Source organism: Phasianus colchicus, chromosome 6 (assembly GCF_987193195.1).
Source record: "Phasianus colchicus chromosome 6, bPhaCol1.hap1.1, whole genome shotgun sequence".
Taxonomy (NCBI): domain Eukaryota; kingdom Metazoa; phylum Chordata; class Aves; order Galliformes; family Phasianidae; genus Phasianus; species Phasianus colchicus.
Window position 1 is genome coordinate 45,885,438 of NC_143441.1, and position 24,647 is coordinate 45,910,084.

At 39.5% G+C, this 24,647-nt stretch overlaps 1 protein-coding gene across 3 annotated transcripts in view; it reads right to left on the reverse strand.

Annotated features, from left to right (window-relative positions):
• DPP6 (dipeptidyl peptidase like 6) overlaps positions 1-24,647 on the reverse strand; it is a 495,216-nt gene that overhangs the window by 17,117 nt on the left and 453,452 nt on the right. For all 3 annotated transcript variants that reach the window (XM_090143146.1, XM_090143145.1, XM_031615945.2), the window contains exons 13-17: positions 20,454-20,561; positions 19,734-19,825; positions 18,276-18,323; positions 16,058-16,176; positions 554-601 (exon numbers count right to left, since the gene is read on the reverse strand). In XM_090143146.1, the coding sequence (XP_089999272.1) occupies positions 554-601; positions 16,058-16,176; positions 18,276-18,323; positions 19,734-19,825; positions 20,454-20,561 (415 nt within the window). The remainder of the gene's footprint in view (positions 1-553; positions 602-16,057; positions 16,177-18,275; positions 18,324-19,733; positions 19,826-20,453; positions 20,562-24,647) is intronic.

The following is a 24,647-nucleotide window of genomic DNA, read 5'->3' on the forward strand; positions in this document are numbered from 1 at the left end:
AGTTTTTCACTCAGAGGGTGGTGATGGACTGGAACAGGTTGCCCAAGGAGGTTGTGGATGCCCCATCCCTGCAGACACCCAAGGTCAGGCTGGATGTGGCTCTGGGCAGCCTGGTCTGATGGTTGGTGACCCTGCACATAGCAGGGGGTTGGAACGAGATGGTCATTGTGGTCCTTTTCAACCCAGGCTATTCTGTGATTCCGAGATTTTATGTGAAATCTGAACTGTGCATTTTTTGAGAAAGCTGATAACAAATGACATTTGCAAATCACCATCCTCATACCCCCAAGAGCAATATTCCTAGAACAGCACTGTATACAGAAGGATTTCAGAGATGCATCTACATCCACGGGAACCCAAATGGAGAATTTTAACTGCAGACTGGAACATGGGAGAGCTGGAACTCAGGGTCTGGCTCCCTGAGAAGATTTGCCTTTAGGCAGTGCCCTCACCCCCTCTCTCTTTTCATGAATTTACCAAAGAGCAGCTAGACCCTACTGTCCTGCCTGACTACATTTCACTGCAGAAACGCAAGGCATAAATCCAGTCTTACTCTGTGCGTCGGTCGTGCTGTGAACAGTCACCATCGGAACCCGGGGACCTTGAAAAGAAGAAGGAAACAAGGTGGTTAAATAGCTACCCATGCACACACATACCCACGTGAATTGGGTTTTGAATTCCATGGAGCTGCAGCCTCCCGAGGATTGTTTTCCATGCAAGAGTAATCTAAAAAGCAAATCATCCAGGTATTAGAAAGAATCTATGAATAAATGACAGTGTTGTAGGCTTGAAGACATGAGAGGTTTCAAAGCTTTTTCCCAGTGGACCACTAAATGCATCTTTCCCTAATTTGTAAACATTATAATTAGCACAAACACAATCAAATCACTTGCTTTTTAAATTATTCTAATGACACACAAACATCACGGCACAAAGCATTTATGTTTTATATGCCATGGATAACTGTTGCTGTTTTGTAAACTTTTTTTTTTTTTAAAGAATTAAACACCAGATTTACTTCTACATGGAAAAAAACCCCACATATGCTGTCTGAAAATGCAGCATTTGGGTACTGAAATCAGTGTTATAAAAAAGAGGATTATCATTACTACTTAATGCACATGAGTGAAGAAAAGAATTCACTATCAGAGGATGTGACAGATTTTAGGATGCTGTAGGAAGACGTAGCACAGTGGTCTGGGTTCAGCTTCTAGTTCATAAAGTCACCGAGGGGCTGACTGATAGAAAAATGAGATGGTCACTGGAATCGGGTTCATTTTGTAGCCGCCCAGCTTCTTCTTCCTTTTTCTTTTCAAGTATCATCTGCCTGCTGCTTTTGGAGACAGGACCAAAAGGAACTTTGGTCTGACCCAGCACAGCCACTCTTTGGTTATACCATACTTGCTTACAACTTTTCTAATGGGATTGACAATACTGCTCCAGAAGAAAGATGACCCTCAAAGACCTCAAAGTTAGATCTTGTCTCTTTTTCCTTTCCTTTCCCATCGAGATGCAGCAAAGCTGAGCTGCTCAGCCCTATCTGTGTAGGGACTGCAGAAATTGAAGCAGGCTCTAAGAAGACTCTTGGAGGAAATGTTGTGAGAAATGCTGGTTCTTACTTTCTTGGGACTTTGACACTTTTATGTCCTGGGGAACCCTGCAGTTGGACTGGACTTTTTTTAATAAAAAAAGATAGGCCCTTTTACACTTCAAAATTAAGAGTTTTCAAAATTAAGCCTCTTTAGGATTGATAAAATTTATACTCCTTGGGTTTCAGACCTCTTTAAGATGCCTTGAGTCCTTCAGCCTACAAACCATGATCACTGTTCATGTGCAGCATCCACCTGAGTACTTCTTGCAAACAGAAACCTCTCACAATATAAGAGTGTGTCCTCAGAACTCTGTAAATGGCAACAAAAGTGGGTTAACATGAGCCACCCACACCAGTTTGGTAAGTGGTATAAGCTGCTGACAGGAAGAAAGGCTTTAAGGTGGTGTAAAGCCAATGGCTTTCCTAGTGCTGCCCAGTAACTACATCCCATTGAGTGAAATATGGCTTCAGAAGTGTTTAATGTAGACCTTACCTATACAGAAAAGAGACAGATCAAATTTTATTTACTGGTAAGCTGACTGATGCGGCAGGTCTGATATTGGTTTCCCAGCCACTGAGAAATGTCTCCTCTAACAATCACATCCTTTTATCTGCACCATCTTCTTAAAATGCAGCCAAGTCCGTATAAATCACAGAGAAAAATAGTGCTTTACTCACTGAGATTTAGCTGAATTTACCTTTCTACTATTGATACACACTGACATGCTGACCGTATTTATATATAAATACGCCCTGCTTTTTACTGCATTCCCAGAAGCCAGCCTGTTGGAAATGCAACAAACCTAATGAACAATTCATTGTGGGCATGATAAAATCATCAATGAAAATAAAAGAATTCCTCCCAAATTATTTCAATCAGAGCTACAGCAGTCCTTTATTTAACAGAAAAATGCCTAAAAACAAGAGATAGAGAGAGAAACACAACATATATCATTTTATTTTCTAATATATTTTTCCTTTCTTTTCCTGATGTTAGCACTGGGAAAGTGATCAAAAAGTAATTAAAAAAGAAAAGCCGATATGTAGTTTACAAAACCCATGTATTATACGTTGTGTTTAGTTATCTCCAACTACCTATCATCTTCCCAAATAAATATTTTGAAGTGAAGTCTCATACAAAGATACTCAGTTTGAGTCAATATCAAAGAAAACATCTTAAACCATGCATCAATTTCCTTGAAAAAGTAGATTTCTGAGTTGCTCTACTTATCCTTTGCCACAAATGAAGAAAAATGATAAAGACAGAAATGTACAGAATGCAGAATTGTGTGAAAGATTAGTCTCAGTACAAAATATTGCCAATGACATTCCAGTTAATCTATACATTCTTCCTGCGAATAGTTTGAAAATCATTAAGAAGAGAAATCATCCCTCCCTTTTTTTTTTTTTCTTTAGGGTCTGGTGTAAACTACCCATTTTAATGCCAATATTTAAACTACAACATCCCAGTTACATGCCATACTGTCTTCTCATATGTGTACACCAAGAGTCTTTCAACACGTGTATATTGAGCGCATAACGCCCAAAAGAGAAAGAAACAAACTCTTGAAATTAGAAAGTGTATATTCCTTAGCTGCCTTCCATACTTCATTTTTAAAACCTATAATGGTGTGACAGTCCCATTACACATGCCATCTGCTAAATGCCAGCCACTGTCATTTGCTGTGCGAGTGAAACCTAATTTACTTGCTGAGAGCTGACAGCAGTGGCACAAGGCCACCCCTGCCCCACCACTCCTCACTGCTCAGCCCTTCCAGATCTGGATGGGACCCTGAGCCTGGCACATCCTGCTGCCTAAAAATGCTGCACAAGGCTCTAGTTACAGGAATTTACATTTTTTTTCAGCTAAAAATTTAGCTCTGTCATAATGACTTTGACTTTTGTCATTATCTGTGCTAGAAAAAAATGTTACTATCATTATCTATGCTTGAAGTAAATTAAGCCATATCGCTGTAATGACAAAGGCAAATATATCATCAAGGAGGTACTACTGCTTTCTGAAAGTGCACAGAAAGTCTGTGGCTCAGTAATTTGGCAAGAAAAAGCATTGCCTATGGCTCATCATCAATTTTTAAGTAGTTCTTGCTATTATTTTCAAGAGAGTTCTGCTTGAATGCTATCAGAAAGAAGCAACTCTGTAAATATTTAGGTAACCAGGTACAGATTTTCAGAATAAAAACTGAAAATCTTACAACTTTGAACAAAGCCTTCACCTGACATTTGTTCTGTAATACTTTTAAGAGAATATTCCAAAGTATTCTTGATATTTTCATGGTTTAAATAGCTATATCATCAAAACAAAGCAGTAATTATAAAAAGAATATTATGTAAAATTGAAAAAAAAAAAAAAAGGTAATCAAAATTATTTAAGCGTTTAGAAAGTGGAAAAAAGATGAAATGTCTGAATTGTCTTATTCTCCTCATTCATATTCTCAAAGGCTTCAACGTGGAAGATAATTTCAGACCAGAAGCTAAATTCAGTGTGTAAACAATGAAAATTCAAATACTCTCTGCCAGCACCACCAGAGTATCTCTTAAGCACTGATGAATGATTTAAAAGAGCAGCTGCAAGCAATGGGAGCTGAGAGGGTCTGGCTCTGCATGAGTGAGATAATTGGCAACAGCCATCTCTGTGTACAGATTCCAGATCTCTTTATTTGCTAATCCATGAATTATTTATATGTGCTGCATAAAGTTCATATGTTGGGGTGATAATATCACCCTAATAAATAAAGACATGGGGAATTCATTGAGCCACTGCTTATAATTAAAATATTTTCCCATCTACAATATTTTCCAGCTTATGCTATAGACAGATGTTCGTGCTGTTTGCTTTGGCAACCTTATTGACACAAACATCAAACAGATTTGTGCTGCTATTCAGCCTCCTCAAGGCATTTCATCTTTTAATCTAATCTTTACTTCTTCAAATGTAACTCGTCTTGTAAAATAATCAATACAGACTTATTGTCAGGAAACATGAAGAACAGCACAAACTGCATGGAAGGTACCGCTAATGTCTGCTCTGTCACTTCTGGTGATAGATTTCATGCATGCTTTGCGTACAGAAATAAGGCTGGTTCTGCTGAGATAGGTTCAGTTAGCTGTGTCTAGAGGGCAAATGTGCAAGAGGTTAATTATATTGCACAAAATAGCTTTGATGAGTTTTTGAAAAGGTTACTTGAGTGCCTAAGTGTGGTCAGGACCAGGGTCAGTTCCATGGGATTTTGAGATGCCTACAGAAAGGACATATGGGATTGACACCAACCCATCCAACCTGCTCCATTACACTGTCCCTTCTGTGACTGCCAGGACACAGAAGGATACAGGACTGAGAAAGCTCCCCCTTGTTTCTTCAGGCAATGGCATGTTATAAAAATACTGATAAATGCCCTCTAAATATAGCTATATTTTCTTTGACGTAATTGCTGCTGGTACTTCACTCTTCCAAAAGAAGCTGTCCTCTAACTTCAGCTCTGTTGGCTGTCACTCCAGTTTACACCTCTGTGGTTTTGTGCCCAAAAGCTGTTTTCTACTAATCACAAGTATTCCTTCTGCAGTCATAACAGTCACGTCTCCCTCATGTCCTCATTCCACTGGATAAACTAGATTATTTTAGCTCCCTTTTGTAGTGCAAATTCTCTTTTCCTTTTATCCTTTAATGTAAGAGCATTTCACTTTCAGCTCATCCTTCCTAAACACAAATGACCAGGACTCTACTCCCTGCTGTAGAGGATGTCTTATACAGCAAAATTGCCAGTTGCTTGGTTCTTTGGAAAAAATTCTGCTTGATCCATCCCAAAAGCTCATCTATCTTTTCCATGGCCACAGCTGGTAGGTGCTTTGAAGATATTCAGTGATGAGCACTGCATGCCCAGGCACCATCCACTCTTAAAGCTTCAAGCATACAAGACAAATTCTTGCCTTCAGTCATCACATGCTTAATCTTGCTTTTTGTACTATCAATTTCCCCTTTCTAGGTCTGCAAGACAGCCAACTCCTCCAGTATTTCTTTCTGCCTTCTGATGATGCTTATCAGTTTTGTAGTCTAATTTCATTAGTTGAGTCCAGCTTTGGGTTCCCAGGCTGTCATGGAAAAATCTCAGTAAGGTCATTCCCAAGCCCAGCTCCTAATGAACCCTGCTGCTGATCCCCAATTAGACTTATATTTCTCTTTGTCTTAATCTACTGCCTTATTTCATTTAGGCAATCCTTAACCTTTCCTTGCAATTCTTAAAACTAATCCACACCCTCTCCCTCTTAATTAATTAATATCATCCAATGAGACATCACATCCTGGGGGATGAGTGAAAACATGCCCTTCTTTGGCCAAGTTTTTCAAAAGACAATGTAACAACACATGTGGATGGTTCTAAGGTGTAATTAGGAAAGCCTGTGATGTTCAATAAACGTTGCAGATACATTTACTCATTGTAGTGACTTATAATCAGATAAAAAAAATGAAATGTGCTAGGAAAATTTGCTTGCTGACTCCCTGAACCTCACAACATATCATGAATGTGTACCTGGAGATGGAAATGCCAAGACAGAAGCACTCCAGCTCACATAGGGATCACTGTCTTGCCCAAAGGCACTAGTGTTTTGGCCAAGATAACTGTTCAGATCTCCAGTCATAGGAATGGGTCTGAACAGAGAAATCTCCACGCCCAACTTCCTTTCTTTTCTCCAATTTCTGTTCTATGTTCTGTCATTTCTAATTGAATCCCTCATTAATGTTACATCCATCAATTCAATCCGAATTCAGATTTTCTCCTGTCTTTGAGAAGAGATGAAAGTAAAGTATTGTCATTTATGCTTTAAATATATTTAAGTTTCTTATAGGATTAGTATATGCTAATCTGAAGAGAAATAACATATGTAGAAGAATACTGTCTGTATTACCTGTCCACCTCGGAAAGCCTCTGGATATCTCAGGCTGCCCAAGAAGGCCATGCACTCTATATCCTTGGAGGCTTCCAAGATCAAACTGGGTAGAGCCCTGAGCATACAGTTCTGGCTTCTGTTCTAACACTGCTTTGAGCAGGAGATTGGACCAGAGATCTCCTAAGGTGCCTTCTATCTGAATTTCCTATGATCTTGTGGTTCTGTGGTTAACAAGTATACAAATAGCAGTACTATCACAATGGAAAGGCTGTGCAACCATGTCCTCACCACATCTCCCAGAGCCCCATCCCTGGCAGAGCAGTGGAAGGGCAGAAGAGACTCGCAGACCCTGCAAGTCCTCCCAGCTGCTCTAATAGAGACATTGATATATCCAAGGGAAAAGGGTATCTCCTTGCAATTGTATCATGAGAGAAAATATATTCTTAGCACCGCTTACAATCCACAGACCTCACTTCAAATTTTATTTCTGTATTTTTAATATCGTATAATGTGATTTAGATAACTTTAATTTTTCTTATAATTTTTTTTTTTGCATACGTATTGGCATCTTAAGTAGTCAAGTAATAGTTAATATTTGATATTAACACTTCACAAGAACAAAAACAACATTGCTTCTCATTGTCCCATTATTAAGCTATTATTTTCCTCCTGTGAGTTCTCAAGTTTTAATATATCCTCAAACATACTGACTGCATTAATAAAGCCCTAAGCATCATGCAAACAGGAGACAAAAGCAGCAATAAACCCTGCAGCTGGTCCAGCTGGCCAGCGAGGTGAAAGAAGCAGTTTTCCTTAAAGGAAGCTTTAAATCTTGCAGGATGGTAACATCTGTACAATCCACTACAGAGTAATGAGTTCAACCAGGGTCGCTCATGTAGCTGGAAATGACGCAGCCTGGTTTCAGCACGCAGGAGGCCACTGCCTGATTTGTGAAGCTCCATTATTCCCAGCATCAGAGGAAGCCTCTTGTCATGGACATTTATCTCCTATGACTGGAGTTCAAATAAAAATTTGTATTGTATGGAGTGACCAAATGACAGGAACCCTGGCTGCAAGCAGGTGTTAGATCACCTGCTTCTGGACAATATCAGACAGTTCATGCTTACCAGCAAGAGTCAGCAGGATCAAAGCAAAAAAGCAAGGAAGAGGTAATGCTTTGCAGAATGAAGTGATTTTAAAGGGCACAGGAGTTTCACTCCCCCCTTTTCTTTTTCCATGCAATGGAAATTACAGACATTGCCTGTTCATTTTTTGTTAAATGTTCATGCATATTTCTTTTCACTTGCTCCCAGTCACTGAGTACACAGCTTCAAAGATGTTTAGTGATACAATATTATATCATATTCCCAGCCTGTAGCAGCGGGGTTGGAACTACATGATCTTCCAACACAAACCATTCTGTGACTCTATGACTCAACACATAAATGAACAGTCTACTAAAAGGAAGATGTAAGATGATGGGAACATCCAGAAAAGATACCATTGTAATTAATCTCAGACTAACATCTAGGTTGTAAAGAGCCAACAGAAAAGAAGTTCTTTAAATTTTAAACTGCTAATAGGATCCTCTCTTTTCCCAGACTAAAAAACCTCTTATGATAGTTCCTATTTGTGTAGAAGAGATTTTTCACGCCAGCCTGCTGTGTTAATACCGTACAAGCGTTCAAGAGTGGGAGAGAATCCCCCTCTCTGCCTCACCCCTGGGACTCCTGACCCCTGTCCCATGCACAAAGGCACTGAGACACCAGAGCCAACCTTAGCTGCTAAGTGAGAAAGGGAGTCAAGTGAATGCAAATGAGAATTATATAGTAATTATAATATAAATAGGGCCCGCAGATTAAGTCTGTGCATGCTTTCAAAGAGCAGAAACTAATTTAGGCTTCATAACCCTCAGGAAAAGTTCCAAGAGGTCACATTTTGCCTTGAAGCACTAATTACAACCTCCTGCTACTGGGTATACAAAAAGTCAAGCGTCACTGTAATCATCGCTGCATGGGAAACCATTCTGGTCACAGCAGATAACAGTCACCCAGTGACACAATATGTGAGCAGCAGCCAGGATTGCCTCACAGGCATGGCCAATGTGCTTGCTGAATGATTGCTGTGTGGGAAACCCACACTTGTGCCACTGGGTCATACTCAGAAAAACATAACTACATTCCGCTCCTCCTAACAGTGCATCTAACATGGGCTCTCCACCCCTAACCAAACACCCCAAAGCAAGCAGACAACATCTGAAATGATCCAGAAAATCAGCCACTCCATGACATGCTGGTAAGGCAATTCCAGCATTTCCCACCCACAATGCTTGTGCAGCCATCTAACAAAACGGTGTAACAGCTTCTAGAGCTGATCCCAGCATAAAAATAAATATACATACATCAACTGAATTAATATGAAGTTTTCATTCAGTTCGGACTGTGAACTCAGCTTGGAATGCACCTGCTTGTACAGGTGGGAAAAGCCCCAAGCATGGATAGAGGATGGAGAGGCCTCTTTCAGGAGCAGCGTTGATTTTCACTTCCAGACTTTGTGGACATAAAGTGTTATGGTCCTCTATGACTTATTGATAAAAATTACTACAAGGCGCTCATAAAGGGTCATTGCTTTTCACAAGTTGGGGCACAGAGAGGCATGACCAGTTGGGGATGCAGGTGGGAACCACCTCCCTCAGAGCCTGGGAGTTATTGCTTCTAAAACTGGCTGTCAGAGGATGGCTATACTGAAGTGTGCTGCCAGCTGGTTCACGCTCCATTAGTAAAATCTGAGCATCAACCTTTTGTATTTGTTTAAACCCAAATGTGCTTCTTTATCCATAGGCTCTAGACTCAGTTAATAAAAGTCCTGTATCAGCATTAGTAGTTATTTCAGCATCTAATTAAGTCTCTTTAGACTGCCTCAATGACATCAGTTATTAGAACTCTTGCCAAAGGTCACTTGAAATGCCAAGTGCTGGCCTCCTTAGCAGGATCAACGGCACTTAGAAAGCTTTTACTTGAATTTCAGCAAACAGTGCTTCAGAGATGCTTTATCATCACCACGATGAGCAGTTTTATGACATTATTGGTTGACAGTCAACCCACACACTTCACAAATTTTGCCAAGCAGCAGGCTTGCCACATAACTAAGTTAAAATGAGCAATGAATGGAGGCATTTTCGCTCTGCACATTTAATGTTGGTTATGTGGGGGGGTTAAATAGGAGTTTCGTCTCCTTCTCTCAAAAGAAGAAATCACTGAATGCCATGCTTGCCTCCAAAGGCACTGAGCAATGAGGTGGCAAAGAAGGTTGCTCTTGCTGCAGGCCATACTGTAATGTGTGAAGGGGTTTCTCTGCAGCATCCTCAGCCATCACTGTGGGATTTAAAAGCATTCAGCACCTGGGAGGGTTGGGCCCTTGCTTATTAAGGCCTGTGATGTAGTTATAGACCAGTTATTGAATTCTTGTTAAGATGGAACTGCACAGGGCTGTGAACCAACTGTGAAAGCTTGCAAACATATCTTGTTAACTCTTCACTCAGGTATGATTTAATAAACATTATTGATGAGAGTATGATAGATCACATTTCTATGTGATATTCAAGCCAACACATCAGCAACATGGCTTGCTTTTGTAGACAAAACACTGCTTTATGAACTTGCTCTGTGGAATGGTAGACCTTCCACACTGATGTATAGTTCTCTTGTCATCTGCTTGATCGTAATCACTGTAAGGCATCCTCATCTTCTGTTTTTCCACTGATTTCAAGCGATGGTGGGTCCGGCCCATACGACACAGGTTAAAAGGTCTGATTAAATGAAGGAACTGAGAAAGATGTAGAAAAAGGCTCATTACCCTCCTGCCTGAAGGCATGAGCCAATCTCTTATTGTGGAGACTGGGCAGACACATCCCTGACGAGTATGTTATTGGAAAAATCCTGCAGAGAGTAATTATGCACCTTCCACTGAAGAACACTGGCTGTGAAGCTAGACCTACTTCTAATCTGTTCCAGTAGCCAATGGTGCTTTCTCTAGGAGCGCTGCCTTGCAACATGAGAAAAGAAATGAGGTTGTGATACCTGACTTGAGATGTGGCCATAGGCAAACCACTAATTCTTGCTGTATCTCCGCTCCCCATTGGGTGAACACATGAAAATGATCATATGGGGGAAGGTTACAAAGGGACTTTGTGCATCTTTCTGATTTGATTCACTCATGAAAGATAAATATCACAATCTTCTTTACCAATGCAAAAAGAATTCAGACACCTTTATTCAGAAAGCAAGTCTGTGTTTTTGTGATGAATATTCCAGAAAGAGGAGTTGTATGCTAAAACTAGTGTTTTTTGTGAAGATACCCATGATTAAAAATCATATATCCAAGATTTTATGAGGCTTTCAAGCCAAATGCATTCCAAAAAACTCAGCATTATAAACTGAGTATTATAAAAGTGCAGATTAAACTGCTTACGTTGATAAGAAGATGGGGCAAATAAAATGTTATTTTGTTACTGTGGAACTCATCAATAAATCGAAGAGCTTAATTCAGCTTTTCTTTGGGACACATTCAAGCCTGGCTAAATCAACTGATAAACCAATGACAGAAGAAAATAACAGGAGGTTTTCCAAAACACACATCCTCAAAAAAACAAAGTCTTTATGCAGTCATTGCATCTAAGAAGAGGTACAATAGTAAAAACAATGCACAGAATTTTATACTTGCTGACAATTTGAAAAATATGTTTTAAAATCCCTGGACTGAACTATGCCAGTGGTGATGGTGCTAGATACCGGCATTTCAGTTGGCTGAGCCCTTATCTCATACTGCACAGCCCTCGGCTATGCAGCACACAAGTTCTCTGGCCTCCTCCAGGCTCCTTTAAAAGTTATTCTCCCAGGAGTGCTGGGTTTTAGTAAAAAAAAAAGACAATATTAAAAGAATAATGAGGCACCAGAACAGATTGCTCAGAGAAGCTGTGGAAGCCCAAATGCAGGAGGTGCTCAAGGCCAAGTTGGATGGGGCTCTGGTAAGCCTGATCCGGTGGGGGGAAACCAGCCCGTGACAGAGGAATTGGAACAAGATGATCTTTAATGTCCCTTCCAATCTAAGACATCCTACGATTCCATGAATGCAGAAGAGATGTTAGTTAGCAGTCAATAACTGGATTTAGCATGATAGCACAGATCAAGGGTGTGTCAACTTCTGAATCTTGCCCCTGAGAAGGGTAAATACCAAGCTGATACATTCTGGTTAAGAACTCTTCACTGTAAATCAATGATTTAATCTCTTTTTCTAAACTTAGTCCCACCTACACAAAAACTTTCTGTGTGCATGGGATCCTCCAGAAGTATAACATTTCAAACTTGCACCATCTGCGTGGGCAGCAGCTTGTCTTGCAACCAGATGAGAAGACAGAAAAATCTATATTAGTAAAAAGATTCCACAGCATGGTTTTAGACATACCTGGGAAAAGCAGACCTATCCTCTGATAAATCCCTTCCCCATTTGTCCTGTGGTCATACTATCAAGCACAGCTCAGGTACAACATATCATTTTGGTCTACAGTTGCAAAATTGCCTGCTCAGAAAGGTAGAAATGATTTCACTCCTGCTACCTGTGATTACTGATCTACAGCATCTAAGCTACACTACTGATACTGCTAGAGAGGGCCTTCAAAGGAGGTGGTTAATACTAGAACATTACTAGGAGAGCCTATTTTCCTTTCTTCAAAGAGAGAAACAGCTTCAGCACCAGTTGACCTGCACAACACTGGCAGCAAAGACTACCAGGCAAACACAGGTTCCAGCAGAGATAATCTTCAAAGAGCTCAACAGACTACAACAATGCTGAAGTGTCTTGAATCAGAGCACTCATACTATTTCTGGAAAAACAGAAGGGACGTAAGACACGTAGGAAGAAAATAGCGCTCTCTGTTCCTAGATACACTCTTATTTCTTTTCAAACTGATAGTTGATTTTTCCCAAATTTGTCAATAAAATGAGAAGATGATACACAGCAAAGGCACTTGTGTACCACCAGACCATGCCAGGCATGAATAGTTTCCCCTCAGTCCTTGTTATAGTCCTCTCCCTTCTGTGTAACTACTAATTTTCTTCGTGTCATCCCTAAAAATGATTATTCCCTTCCTGAAAAGGCATTATTATGGAGAATCTTAATTAGCAGGCTGGTAGGTATTCCATGAACAACACACACCCCTATCATTTTCATCACATATTAAATGGCATTAATTGCAGTAACGTATGCATGTGCCAGAGATCTTCCTCACCATTCCTTTTGTCTCAAAGCTAGCAGGAATTAACCCTTCATTGGGAACCTCATGACTCTCTAATTACAGTGAGGATACAGCTGCCTGCATGCAAGAGCAGGGACTTGAACTCCAGGATCCAAAAAAAACAAGGTTAGTTCTGTGTGTTGAAGCCAAACTCAATGGCTTCAAACAGACTACTTAGAAGAATGAACAACTGGAACCAAAACTGCTCCACGGAGTGTTAGGGTACAAAGTAGCCTGCAACAGAAGTGGCTGCACATCTTTTCTTCCCCCATGAACTTGTACTAACATTGAAGTTTTAACAGTGGTGGAGAGTGAAGGAGGGAGTCACTGAAGATAAGGAGCACCAATTTAAAATGGAAACACTAAAACAATGCAGAACTGATTACAGTGATAGTCTTGTTAAAGCTTCATTCTTGCTAAGGAGAAAGAGTTATCACCAAAAAATGGGCTTCAGTGCATTACTGGCTACGTGTCATTCAGCTTAGTACTTTATTTGCCCAAACTCATCAAATGAACAGGAATACATTGCTTTCCACAGCTGAAACTTGAGAATTCTTACCTTTTTCTCTACATAATTGAATTTCACATCATATTCCAGACAAGAAAACCCCAGCCTCAATGAAATTTAAGTACGAAGTACCAAAACCCTTCCATGCAGATTTTCCTCCTGTTTATTTCAGAGACTCACTGGCAGAGGCTGTGCTAGTTTATAGGTGAGAGAGAAGGACAAGCCCATATTTTATGATGAAAAGGACAGTAGGAGTGACCTTGCTCCAGCACACATTAGTTTTTCCACAGTGTCTAGAGGAGATAATCTAAAAGCAGTCTGCAAAGCAAAGTGTTTCCTTAGGTCCTGCTACAGTAATTCAATCACGAGCTTATAAAATTAGATGAAAAACAAGGTAACTAGCCTTCTGGGACTGAGTGATTGCAACAAGGGTTGTCTACTTGTAAGCATTACACTGTTTTCCTGGAAGAGAGGTTACCTTTCATTATGGGATACTTCTCCCATTTCAGCCTGTGCCAGATAGCACTGTTGGACAGCAAAAATAAGAAAATTACATGCTGTATCTAATGTACTGAAGCAGTGAGTAGAATTCCTGACCTTTGGGATCACAGTAGCAGTGCCAGACTTTTCTTGTGCTTTAGTTTGTTTTGCCTTTGAACAGCAGTTTCCCCTTTCCAGTGTCCTTCATTTAAGCATCATAGAATACTTTACAAACATGCCGATTAATCAAATCTTACAAAACTACTTGAAAAAGTTTAATGTAAGCCACAGTTGCATCTGCATCTCTAAATGCCTTGAAGTTTTCAACTGAAGATCACAAAGTGAGTTATTAAAGCAAGATAGAGTGAAACTGAGGTATGGAGAAGATTAAGTCTCTAAATCAGCCCAGGAATTGTTTTCAAGACACGGAAAACTTCATATGAATATTTGCCCATGAAACATTTGAAACAAATCTGATTTCCTGGTCAGAGTAAAAATATGAGATAGTTATTTTCAGTAAGTCTGCTTTTCAGACAAAAGTGATAATTTCCCTCACCAGACCCACAGTAAGCACATCAATGATAACAGGATAACAAATTCCCAGGTTGCAGCAAGCAAGGACAAGCCCAAATGCAGCTGCCATAGACACAGAAACAAAGAAAAAAGCTACTTACCCTTAGAAGACCTCAGATAGACAGGAATCTCCAGCAAGATACCCCTACCTCCAATGCCAACCCTTCAATGAGGTCTGGGAAAGGGTAGATTCTGGCTCCACCCCTTCTGGTCACTCAGCTGCATTGCATGCAGCTGAGCTCCCCTGGGTGGCCTTCCCACCAGACGCTTAATTACCACTTCAAGCCCTGACTTAGCATTTCCACTATGTTCATATGAGCTACAAAAGGTACTCAAGTTGGTTAACTTTGCTGTAGATGTGCGTGTAGCAGATACCTGATGTTGAACTGATCCTGAATGAAATGTGTTAAGAAACACTCCTCTAAACTGCTTGAAAGTAAGAAATTGACAAACCTCACACTTGCAGTTATGTAAGGAAGTAATGACTCCACCAAGTTTAATGGACTGGTACTTCTATAAAATCATTGAAAATGTAAACTTTCAGGATCTCTGTTTTCTTGCCTAAGTGTATTTTGCAAAGTTATCTAAATGGAGACACTGACAGTAGCCCCACAGTACAAACTGTCCTGTATTGGCATTGTACTGAGAGTAGAGTTTGACAATTTAGACTTGTATAACTACCATTCAGACAAAATACATTCAGCAGATGTAAACAGATCTAACTCTAATAACCTGATAATGGAGGTACTATTTGCAGCAGCTGAGGATCCGTCCCATAGTTCATTATGGAAAAACATTATCTTGTGTACCTGGATTAATGTACATACTAATAAAACTCATTAATCTCTTTAGGTATCACTGCAGGGCTTTTGTAAATGAGATATAATGCAATACAAACACATCCCCTCACAACTCTTGATAAGACCCTTTAGAAACTTAATACTGTTATTCACAAGTGCTTCTAATTACAGCAAAACAATTATTTTGGTGAAAAGAAATGGACACTGTTTCTAGGAGCTACTGGCAATTTTCCTGAAATAAAAACAAGAAGGAAAATATACAGGTCTTTTGTTGTCAAGAGATAAACTCCATAAACAAAAAAATTCACTGCAGCACAAAATATTTAGTGGGAAATGGCATTTCTCCACAAATAGCTGCCATGCCTATAGATTCACAGATCTGCAGGTGGTCCGTTAGGTTAATTAGGCTACTGTACCAACAATGCTACTTCATTACACTGTATCACCAAGTGCTTTTTACTCTACCTATAAACATATCACAAAATACAGTCCATCTATACTTCTTGGTGTAAAGCACGTTTTAGAGTTAAGGTATCAGGAACTTGTTCTCAATTGCCCATGGTTGATTCCACCTCATTGGCTTCTCTCTCACAAATTTTCTAATGTTTTATCTCTTCTTGTCTTATTTTAACTTAAGGATGCTTGGACTGGCTAAAGGAACTTACCTCTGACTTCAGTAGGAAAATTGCACAGAAGCAGGCTGCACACATCTGCCTGATCATTTAAAAACAACAGCAAAACAAAACACATAAAAGAAAAAATATCAAAGCAAACTTTCAAAAGTGAAGTCATTCAGGTACTCATGGCCAGTTTTTCAAAACTACCCACAGGTACATTGGATATCTGAAGATATCCGTGTCTAAATCCTATCCTTAGCCACAACAACCGCAAAACCAATTCCCACGTACCTTCACATGTCAGTAGGAAGTATTCCAGGTTGTGACTGAAAGATGCACTGAAATAGGTACAGTTTTCAATCAGATCACAAGACAGACACTGCCTGTTGAAGTTTCCATTTGTGCTCGCACTGGAAAAAAAGTTAATATAATTCTGTGAAGGTCACTGAGCAAATGTTATCTGGAAGCAACATTATTTGAATCTCACTTTACTATAGAGCAAGAACATAAATATAATGTGCCCAACATTAGCAAGAGACAAAGCATTTCCATTTGGCTGAGTTTAAACAGCAGTAATGGCTTTTTTTTTGCTTGAATGGACAGTATATAAATGGATAATGATGTCTATCTTTGCAAGGTCAGGTGGGTATGCAGGATTGTGTAGTTTTTAAAATAAAATCATAGTTGCAATTCCACAAGAAGAAGCTATAATTTAGTCAATGAAAGCATGAAAACAATAAAGAGTAGTGTTTTTACACCAACTCATTTTATAGCAGGCAATAAAGACCTGGAACTGCTTTCTTGAAGTTTCTTACTGGTTGCCTCACTGGTTTGATTTGCTAGCAGCTGCCTTTGGGGCTGAAGGTATTTTCAGGAATTTAAATAGTTGCTGTTATAATGTCCAAATGGAAAGAAAAACACTGCTTTACAGAGTCTGTTTTTGTTGAAGGTAATGTGGCCTGTGCATATGCTCAGAAAGATTTTGTGGGAGCCTACTGTTGGTTGAAGAATGAATTACACATCATTTGTAAGTATTATTAAATGCAATTTTGCACTGCTATGGCATTTTGCAACCTCACAATGCTTCATTCCAGTATTCCTGTGAGGCAGGTGACTGATTTTGCTGCCTTTTCAAGGTAGAAAGAGATGAAGCTAACAACTTGTTTAGGGTCACCAAAGACTCAACTGAGAAGTTCTGGGGATCTTGTTTAGGCTGAGATCATGTTTCTGGCTTTCAAATCACTCTGCTTAGAATCTATTAAATCAGATCCAAAAAAGGAAACAAAAAACCCCCAACAAAACCAGATTGTCATTTGATACAAGCTGCCTTATCTCCAGTGGAGCTTAGTTAACGAACATAGGCCAAGGATGCTTCTGAGCTGACTCCTTTGGACAAGGACAAGAAAGAATCAAAGTATCCCACAGTGAAGATAAAATGCTTAAGGTGAGGCCAGTGTCACTGGGTAATGAATATAAGGCTGAGGACATTCACATTTTTGGGCATCTCTTTGCTCATTACCAATGTTGGAAATGAGGTTAGGGAGGTTTCTTGAGCAGTAGTATCTGGACTCAGTTGACTTGCCTCTGCATCTTTCATTAGAAATTAGCAGTTGATATGGCTTTTTTTTTTTTTTTTTTTTTTTTGCTTCACCTTTTTTCTTTAAGAAAATAAACACTGAGCTGAACTACTCTCAGAAAAGTGTGGAACAGGGGTAGAGGTTACAGAAGGAAAACATGACTGAATTGCAGATAATACGGTTTGCTCCAGTCTCTTTCCCACTAAGGAAAAAAAAAGTATGAAATCATGTCAGAAAGGGCAAATGTACTGAGAGTCCCTTATCAAACACTGCTATCATCAGTTCTGCCCTTCATTACAAACACTGAGAAGAAAAATAAAAGAAAATAATGATTCCCAAGTGGTTATAATCTGAATTTGATTTTCCTCTATTTTATACTCGATTTCTGCAATACTTCTTGATAGCTATACTACCTATAGCTGGCCATAAGCTAACCTTTTGCTCACTGTACTGTTACTTGAGGACACTAAAGTCATCTGGAATTGCAAAAAAATAAAAATAAAGAAAAAAATCAAACAAAAACAACCCACAAACATCTGTAAACATAGCATTCTGCTTTTTCTTTTCAATTTCCTGAACAGGTGAGGTGCTATTAAACTCTAATGAAAATTGCAGTCTGGAAGAATAGAAACAGTTCATATTTGTGGTTTATGTAATTTTGGAATCTTTCAAGCATGAAGCAGTTCTGTTGGAAAGTTTTACGACAGGTTATCAATCTTCAGACTAATTTTAAATTTTCAAGAAAATGAGAAAATTGCTAAATTTCAGACATTTCCAGATGTCTGTCATTCTGTTCACTGTCATTACGCTGCTCTGTTTCAGTGACACACTGCAAGGTGCTGCGATGCCATTAAAGACAATCAGATAAGTGACAGTTTCTACTGCAGTCTCTTATGTAATGACTCTGTATGTGAAGTTAACCAACTACAGACCTGTACAGATGCCGCCTTCTTGGCAAATCTTCTGTGCTGAGGAAATAACTTTAAAACAAACAACAACAACAACAAAGACATTTGAATTATTAGTAGGGTGTTTACAAGTATCATATATAACATCTTCATTCACAAAGTCATTTGACTGATCATACAAAGACAAAGTTTGGGACTTGGACTACTGATGATCAAAAAAGGATCAAGTGATGAAGGTAACAACCTTCCCATTTTTTCATCAATGTCTACAGTGCAAAATTACCTTTGAGCACATTTTCTTATTCTCTGAAACCAGTTTTTACTTTATTTTTATTCTTTTCCCAGTGACCTAACCAGGATCTGATGCAAAACGCACTGAAATATCCTCTTTGAAAAAGGCAATCGAACTTTCAGGAAGGATAGAGTATAAGTGAAGAATGCTTCACTGCCCAATTTTTGTGCTGAGACTGTGGTCAAGGCTCTTTCTGGTTAAATACTGAACACACTGTTCTGCAGTGAGGCAGTTTCTGTACACCTGGAATGTGCCAATGCTGCTGGTGGCCAACATGCGGGGTCCAGCAGGAACAAATGCAGTGCCCATGTGGAGAACATATCAGATAGGATATTCAGCCCTGCTGATCTTTTTCCAACAAGCTGCACTTGTCTCAATGTGTATTTTGATTGCATTAGTTGTGCATGGTATTTCCCACTTGAGTGGACTGTGAAAAAACAAGTATGCCAAGTCACAATGACTATTTTTTCATATTGAAATTATTAGTAATTGAGCGCATCCAACACCTTGAAGGAGCCTTATGCTGTTCTTAATGATCATTCAAAGTTCATCATATTACAGAGACATTAGTCAGATATTTCAATGACCTTACGAAACCAAGAAGTCAATCTTCTAAGTAAGACTCTGCATGCAAAGGATTCTATATGGCATTTTGGGTCCAGAAAAGCTTCCAAATATTTTCTTTCTATATATTTTCAGAAAGTCTGTCTAATCTGTTTTTAAAAAGAAAATAATACAGAATTTATTTTACAAGCATAAATGACAACATTTGTGTGTGTGTGTGTGTGAGTGTGTATTCTCACTATACACTATTCCTGTAATGCACTGATGTATCTGAAGGTCAATAAAGGACTTTCTAAAATTGTGTAGGAGGTCAATGAAAATACTCCTCCTTCCTTCAGAGCTTAACACCTGAAGTTGCTGTAGGAGAAGTCATTCCTCTATCGAAATTTATCCTGCATTTTATAGCCGCAGAATGAAAGGTTTGAAGTGGAGAGAGAAAATAAATCTAAGACAAACTCTATGCAACGGTGCAGGAGATTAAACCAAAGCAGAGACAAACAGAGGCTGCTGTCAGATCTCCGTCTCCTGTGCTCAGACATTTCAGACGCGTGCACTTCACTGTAACTAAGCCAACAGCCCAGTGCTAAGCAGGGGATGACTGAATTGTTACACCAATATTTACTTACATTTTATGCCTCTTTTCATCATAGGCCAATATCTTTGTCACATCCCAATCGCCAGACGTGATAGACTCCAAGTTATCGCTGCTGCTGTTGGGCTGCCAGAAATAAAAGAGAATTCGATGTCTTTATTCTTAAAAGAAGCTACCTAAGGGGTAAGCAAAGCTTCTCTTTATGTTTCTGTAATGATGAAGGGAGCTCTTTAGACTCTTTACCTGTTCAGGGTTACCAAGCACCTGCAATTTCCACCAGCTCCTCCCCGCCCCCCCATATTTCTGAGAATAGATAGCTATGGAAATAAGTAACAGAGTCAAAATCGTCTTAACTATAACTCTTCTAGAGATAACAGGATAAATTCAGTATAGAACTGCTTCATATTCCTCCCTCTAATCCGGCGTGTCCACAAGCTTCAGATTAATCCCTTATGGCAGTGCAGGGATTTACTTATTTACACTAAGAAGGCATTAAAAAAAAAAACAACAAAATAAAACAAAGCAAAGCAAAGCAATGATACTGTTTGAAAAGAGAAAATTGGTAAACTTTTTTATCCTGAGTATCTCAGCAATTGGTAGTATTTTATGCACAATCACTGAATACTTTCCTTTAAGCACAAGTCCAACATTCTGCCCTTGCACCACCTGATCCCTCTGGTCTGAGCACAGATGCTACTTTTACTGCTTCCTGCTGCAGGTGCACACAAGGCAGCAGCAGCAGTGAGCCATTCACCTGTGATGATGACATGGCAACATGGTAGAACTTCCCGCGTCCTCCCTGGGGATGGGCTCTCACAAAGAAAAACTTCCGACCATCCTTGGAAAAAATCGGCTCTTCATTCTGTAAATGGCAAAATTAAGGATTATGTTACCACTAAATTGAGCCACGCTGCAGAACCCTGTGAGATTAATTTAGAGTGAAGCAGAGTGCCCTTTAACAGCAACCCGAGGCAAGCGGAAAACCCACTGAAAACCGGAGAACATTTTGGGAATTACTGTGTCTGTGCTCTGGGGAAGATGACACCTTCCAGCGGGGGGAAGACGAGGAGCTGAGCAGGAAGGAAGGACCCTTGGGTGTAAAGTCAACTCCCATTTGCACAGCCAAAAGTGTATACATACAGCTGACTGCTCACGGCAGCTGGCACCAAGCCTTTAGAGATGATGTGAAGCTTGTTGGCACAAGTATGTCAAACTTTGTTTACTCTGCTGGAAGAACTGATCTGTTCCTGTCTTTGAGGAAACACAACTAACAGCATACTACAGCAGCTGTCACCTTTTCCTGCTCACAATTATTTATTTCACTGAAGTATTTATGAGGGGAAGGATATTCTTGCCAAACTGCCTTTGACACAGAGCTCCCAGGTGAAGGTGGTGACTGACTTTTATTGGGTGACTGGAACATTCAACCTAGAAGTGACTCAGTGCGAGTGACACATATGGCAAGTGAGCAGTGCCTAGAAGTGTCTTTGTTTTCCTTTTGTAGAGGAACTGCAAGGACATCTCCAGTGCAAGAGATGGTTGAACAGCAGGTCACAAAGGAGGGCAGAAGGATGGCCCATAATGGTGTGGCACAGTAGCTCTGTATGAAGGGAATGGGCTGGCTGAAGCTCCTTTGCATGTTGAATAGGTTGAACTAACACATGGGCTGAACCTCTGCTGAACCTTTCCTGGGGACCAGTTGAGCCCTGCCTGCACTGACCCATCTTTGTGGCTCCTTTGTGGCAACAGGGATGTTAATGTTGAGCCTCTTCTGGTTCCAACGTTTACCAAACCTCTGCTTTCTGCTTTGGCTCTGCACTGAACCAGAACTTCACAAGGAGACTTAAGGCTGATGCAAATACACATGGCAAAAATAAGTGTTTTTATTTCTCATAAAGTTTTTACTATGTATTAATTTGCTACCATCTTTTCACTGATTAATTATTTTCCACTACTTTTTGGTTTTAACAACACTGTGCCTCGTGTTCAAACTGCTTGCTTTTCTTATTTTCTCCCGTGAAGGCTTTCATTATATTTTAAAATATTCCCATTTACAGCTCGCTGAATGAAATAATGGCATCATTTGTTTCTGACACTGTACTGAAACTTGAAATATGAAACAACATTATTTCCAAATGTCTTGAACGACAGAAGAAAACTCCTTGAAAAACAACATGGGCAAATCTACTGTTCCACCAGAACAGAGGTACGTGCCAGAACAGAGGTACGTGCCAGAGATTTCTCTCCATGTTTCTCTATCTGTATCTCCTGCATTCTATATTCCAGCAACATGTTTTTGCCAGTGAGAGCAGGCTTTGTACAGATTCATCCGAGGTTTGCTTAGACTTCATCACTTCATCAGGCTTTGTTTAAGGTTATGACACAGATGGTGACTTATCCTGGATGGCAAACTGGGGGTTATCAGGAAGGGAGCTTGCCTTGAGCTGCAGCTGATATGATTTGTGTGGGTCAAACACCACCACACTGCAGCTCTGCAGGAAGCATTTCCCAGCTGGTCCATCTGTGCTTCTCTGTGCAATATCCTCTCTGCTTCCTGCTCCTCCAGAGTACAGTGCTCACTGTGCTTTTGGAGAGACTCTTTGAAATCCTGCTTAAGTTCTAGTCTGCTGTGTGTTATTGATTGTGAATAACATTTCTTTGAGATGTTTTTCTGGTTTGCCTTCGATTTTAAAAAAGGAAAGCAGTTAATCTGAATAACCCAGCCCTCCACAATCACTCCACTGATTGCTGTTCCCTTTCTCAGAAGTCTCCTACTTTGTCTTAATGATGCACCTTCGCCTGCCTTTGTAACATCAGGTCACTTATGGGGTGGATTCATGAAAAGCGTTTTGCAGGGTATAAGTCAGTCTTGCTTATAAGCTTCTATGAGCTCTGCTTCTATTTTAAAGAACCTCATTTCATTCTGCCTATTAACTAGGTGCAAGAGAATCATTACTGGGCTACCGTGCTGTGGGAATTAAAACAAGGGAGCTGTAAAAGAAAAATGTTGTGAGATTTTCTACATCTCTACCTTTCAACAGAGCTTAAGTCCTTTCAAACAGAGGTGACCTGAAACACTAGGGCAACAGGAGGACTGCAAAGGCAAACAGAGCCCAAAGGAACTGTTTTCAGGGGAGGTCAGGCAGCCCATGCAGGCATGTTTGGATGTGATATGTCTATAAACTATTTTGTGGCAATCTCCCAGTTCCACTGACATCATTGTCAAAACCCACAGCTTTGTGTAAAGTTGGAATTGCACCCTGATTTATAATTAAATTTATTCAGCACAGTTTCACAATTAAATAAATAATCCAATTTAAATGCCAGTAAATTTTATCTACGCCAGGTACTGTAGAAAGTTCTCCTTTGCTGTCTCCTTGTCTTTATATGGCCATCATAATCACTAGCTGGAAATGGCTTCTTTACAAAAATACAAACAAAACTTTTTACAGCTGTAATTGTTTCAGAGAATTTGTATATCTAAGCAAAGGTATGAAAGAAGGTCAGTTAGATTTTTACACTCAGCAGAGAACTTGAATGTACATAAATAAAAGCAGCAAAATCTTCCAAAATCCCTAAGTATCTTTGGTGAACTTGTACTCATTCTTTTTCATCAAAAAGGCTTGAAAACCCTGGCTTGAAAATCATCTGATGAGGAATTACAGACATTTTATAGAAGACTGGGTGCATTTCTCATTGCACTTTGAGTAATTAATCCTGTTTTTTAGCCACACAGTGAAAGCAATAATTGCTATTGGCCTGTCTTGGAGAGAGTTCTGCAAAGTTTTGGGGTTTGAACAAAATTCATTCACGCACTGAAGCCCATAATGGAACAGAGGACCATTTACTATTCCATATATAGATAATTAAATTTCACGGAGTTACCAAACAGTTACAGTGAAAAGAAAAAAAAAAAAATCAAATTCATGAGTTATGTACCCTAAGTCAAAAGTCCCAGCATTTCAGACAGCTGACAAAAAGTCAACTACATTACCCTTGGAAATTTGCTCATGCCCATTTTTAGTATCTTCTGTTATTTCACTGTTTTTCTCTCCCCCAGCCAACTGTGAAGTTTGCCTCTATTCTAGGAAGATCTAGGAAGGTGAACTTAAAGTAAAAGGTAAAGTTACCATGCAGTTTTTCAAGGATATGCCTGGAGTACTGCGAAGCAGTATTTTAAGGAATGATGCAAACATCTATATGGGTTAATTCAAATATTATTTGGGTTAATTCTCAGATGGTCTGGCCAATGGAACACGCTGATTGTCTTCTTCAGGTTGGGCTGAATCACGCTCAAGGTCCATTGACTATCTGCCCACACTGCTGGCAGAACCTGCTGACTACAGTACCGAATTGCGTCCTTGGCCCACATGTATATTGAAATATATCAACCAAGGACTCTTCTTTCTGGGCTGAGTCACGCTTCTGGTCTCCTTCAAAGGCTGCCGAATGTGTGATTCATCTTCTTACAGAGTTGACATTTTCACATTATTCTCATACACCGACACCCATGGCATGAAAATAACTTTGCAATTTTTTAGATTCATGTGCCATAGAGTAAAAAGTAAAATGCAATTATTCTACTAATCTTATGCTCAGTCAAAACTGGATTTTTATGTCATTTGCTTGTCAGAAATATAGGTGAAAAAGCTTTGTATTTCTTCAGACTCTTAAAAAGCTTTTGAAGAATAATACCTAAGCATCCCTAGATGCTAGAGTTATCTTTGTTCAGTAATGAAATGCTGGACTCAATTGGTTATAATAACTTTTCTGACCTCAGACTAGGTATATGATGTTTGCAGTAATACAGACTAATTCCTTGGAACAGGTTGGTTAGAAATTGGCAATTCTTTTAATAGTTATTCAGGACAAAACATCATCTATTAATGTTTGTACTTTTAATAGGTAAATGACTAAAGAAGCATAGCAGTGTAAAGCACAAGTTCTT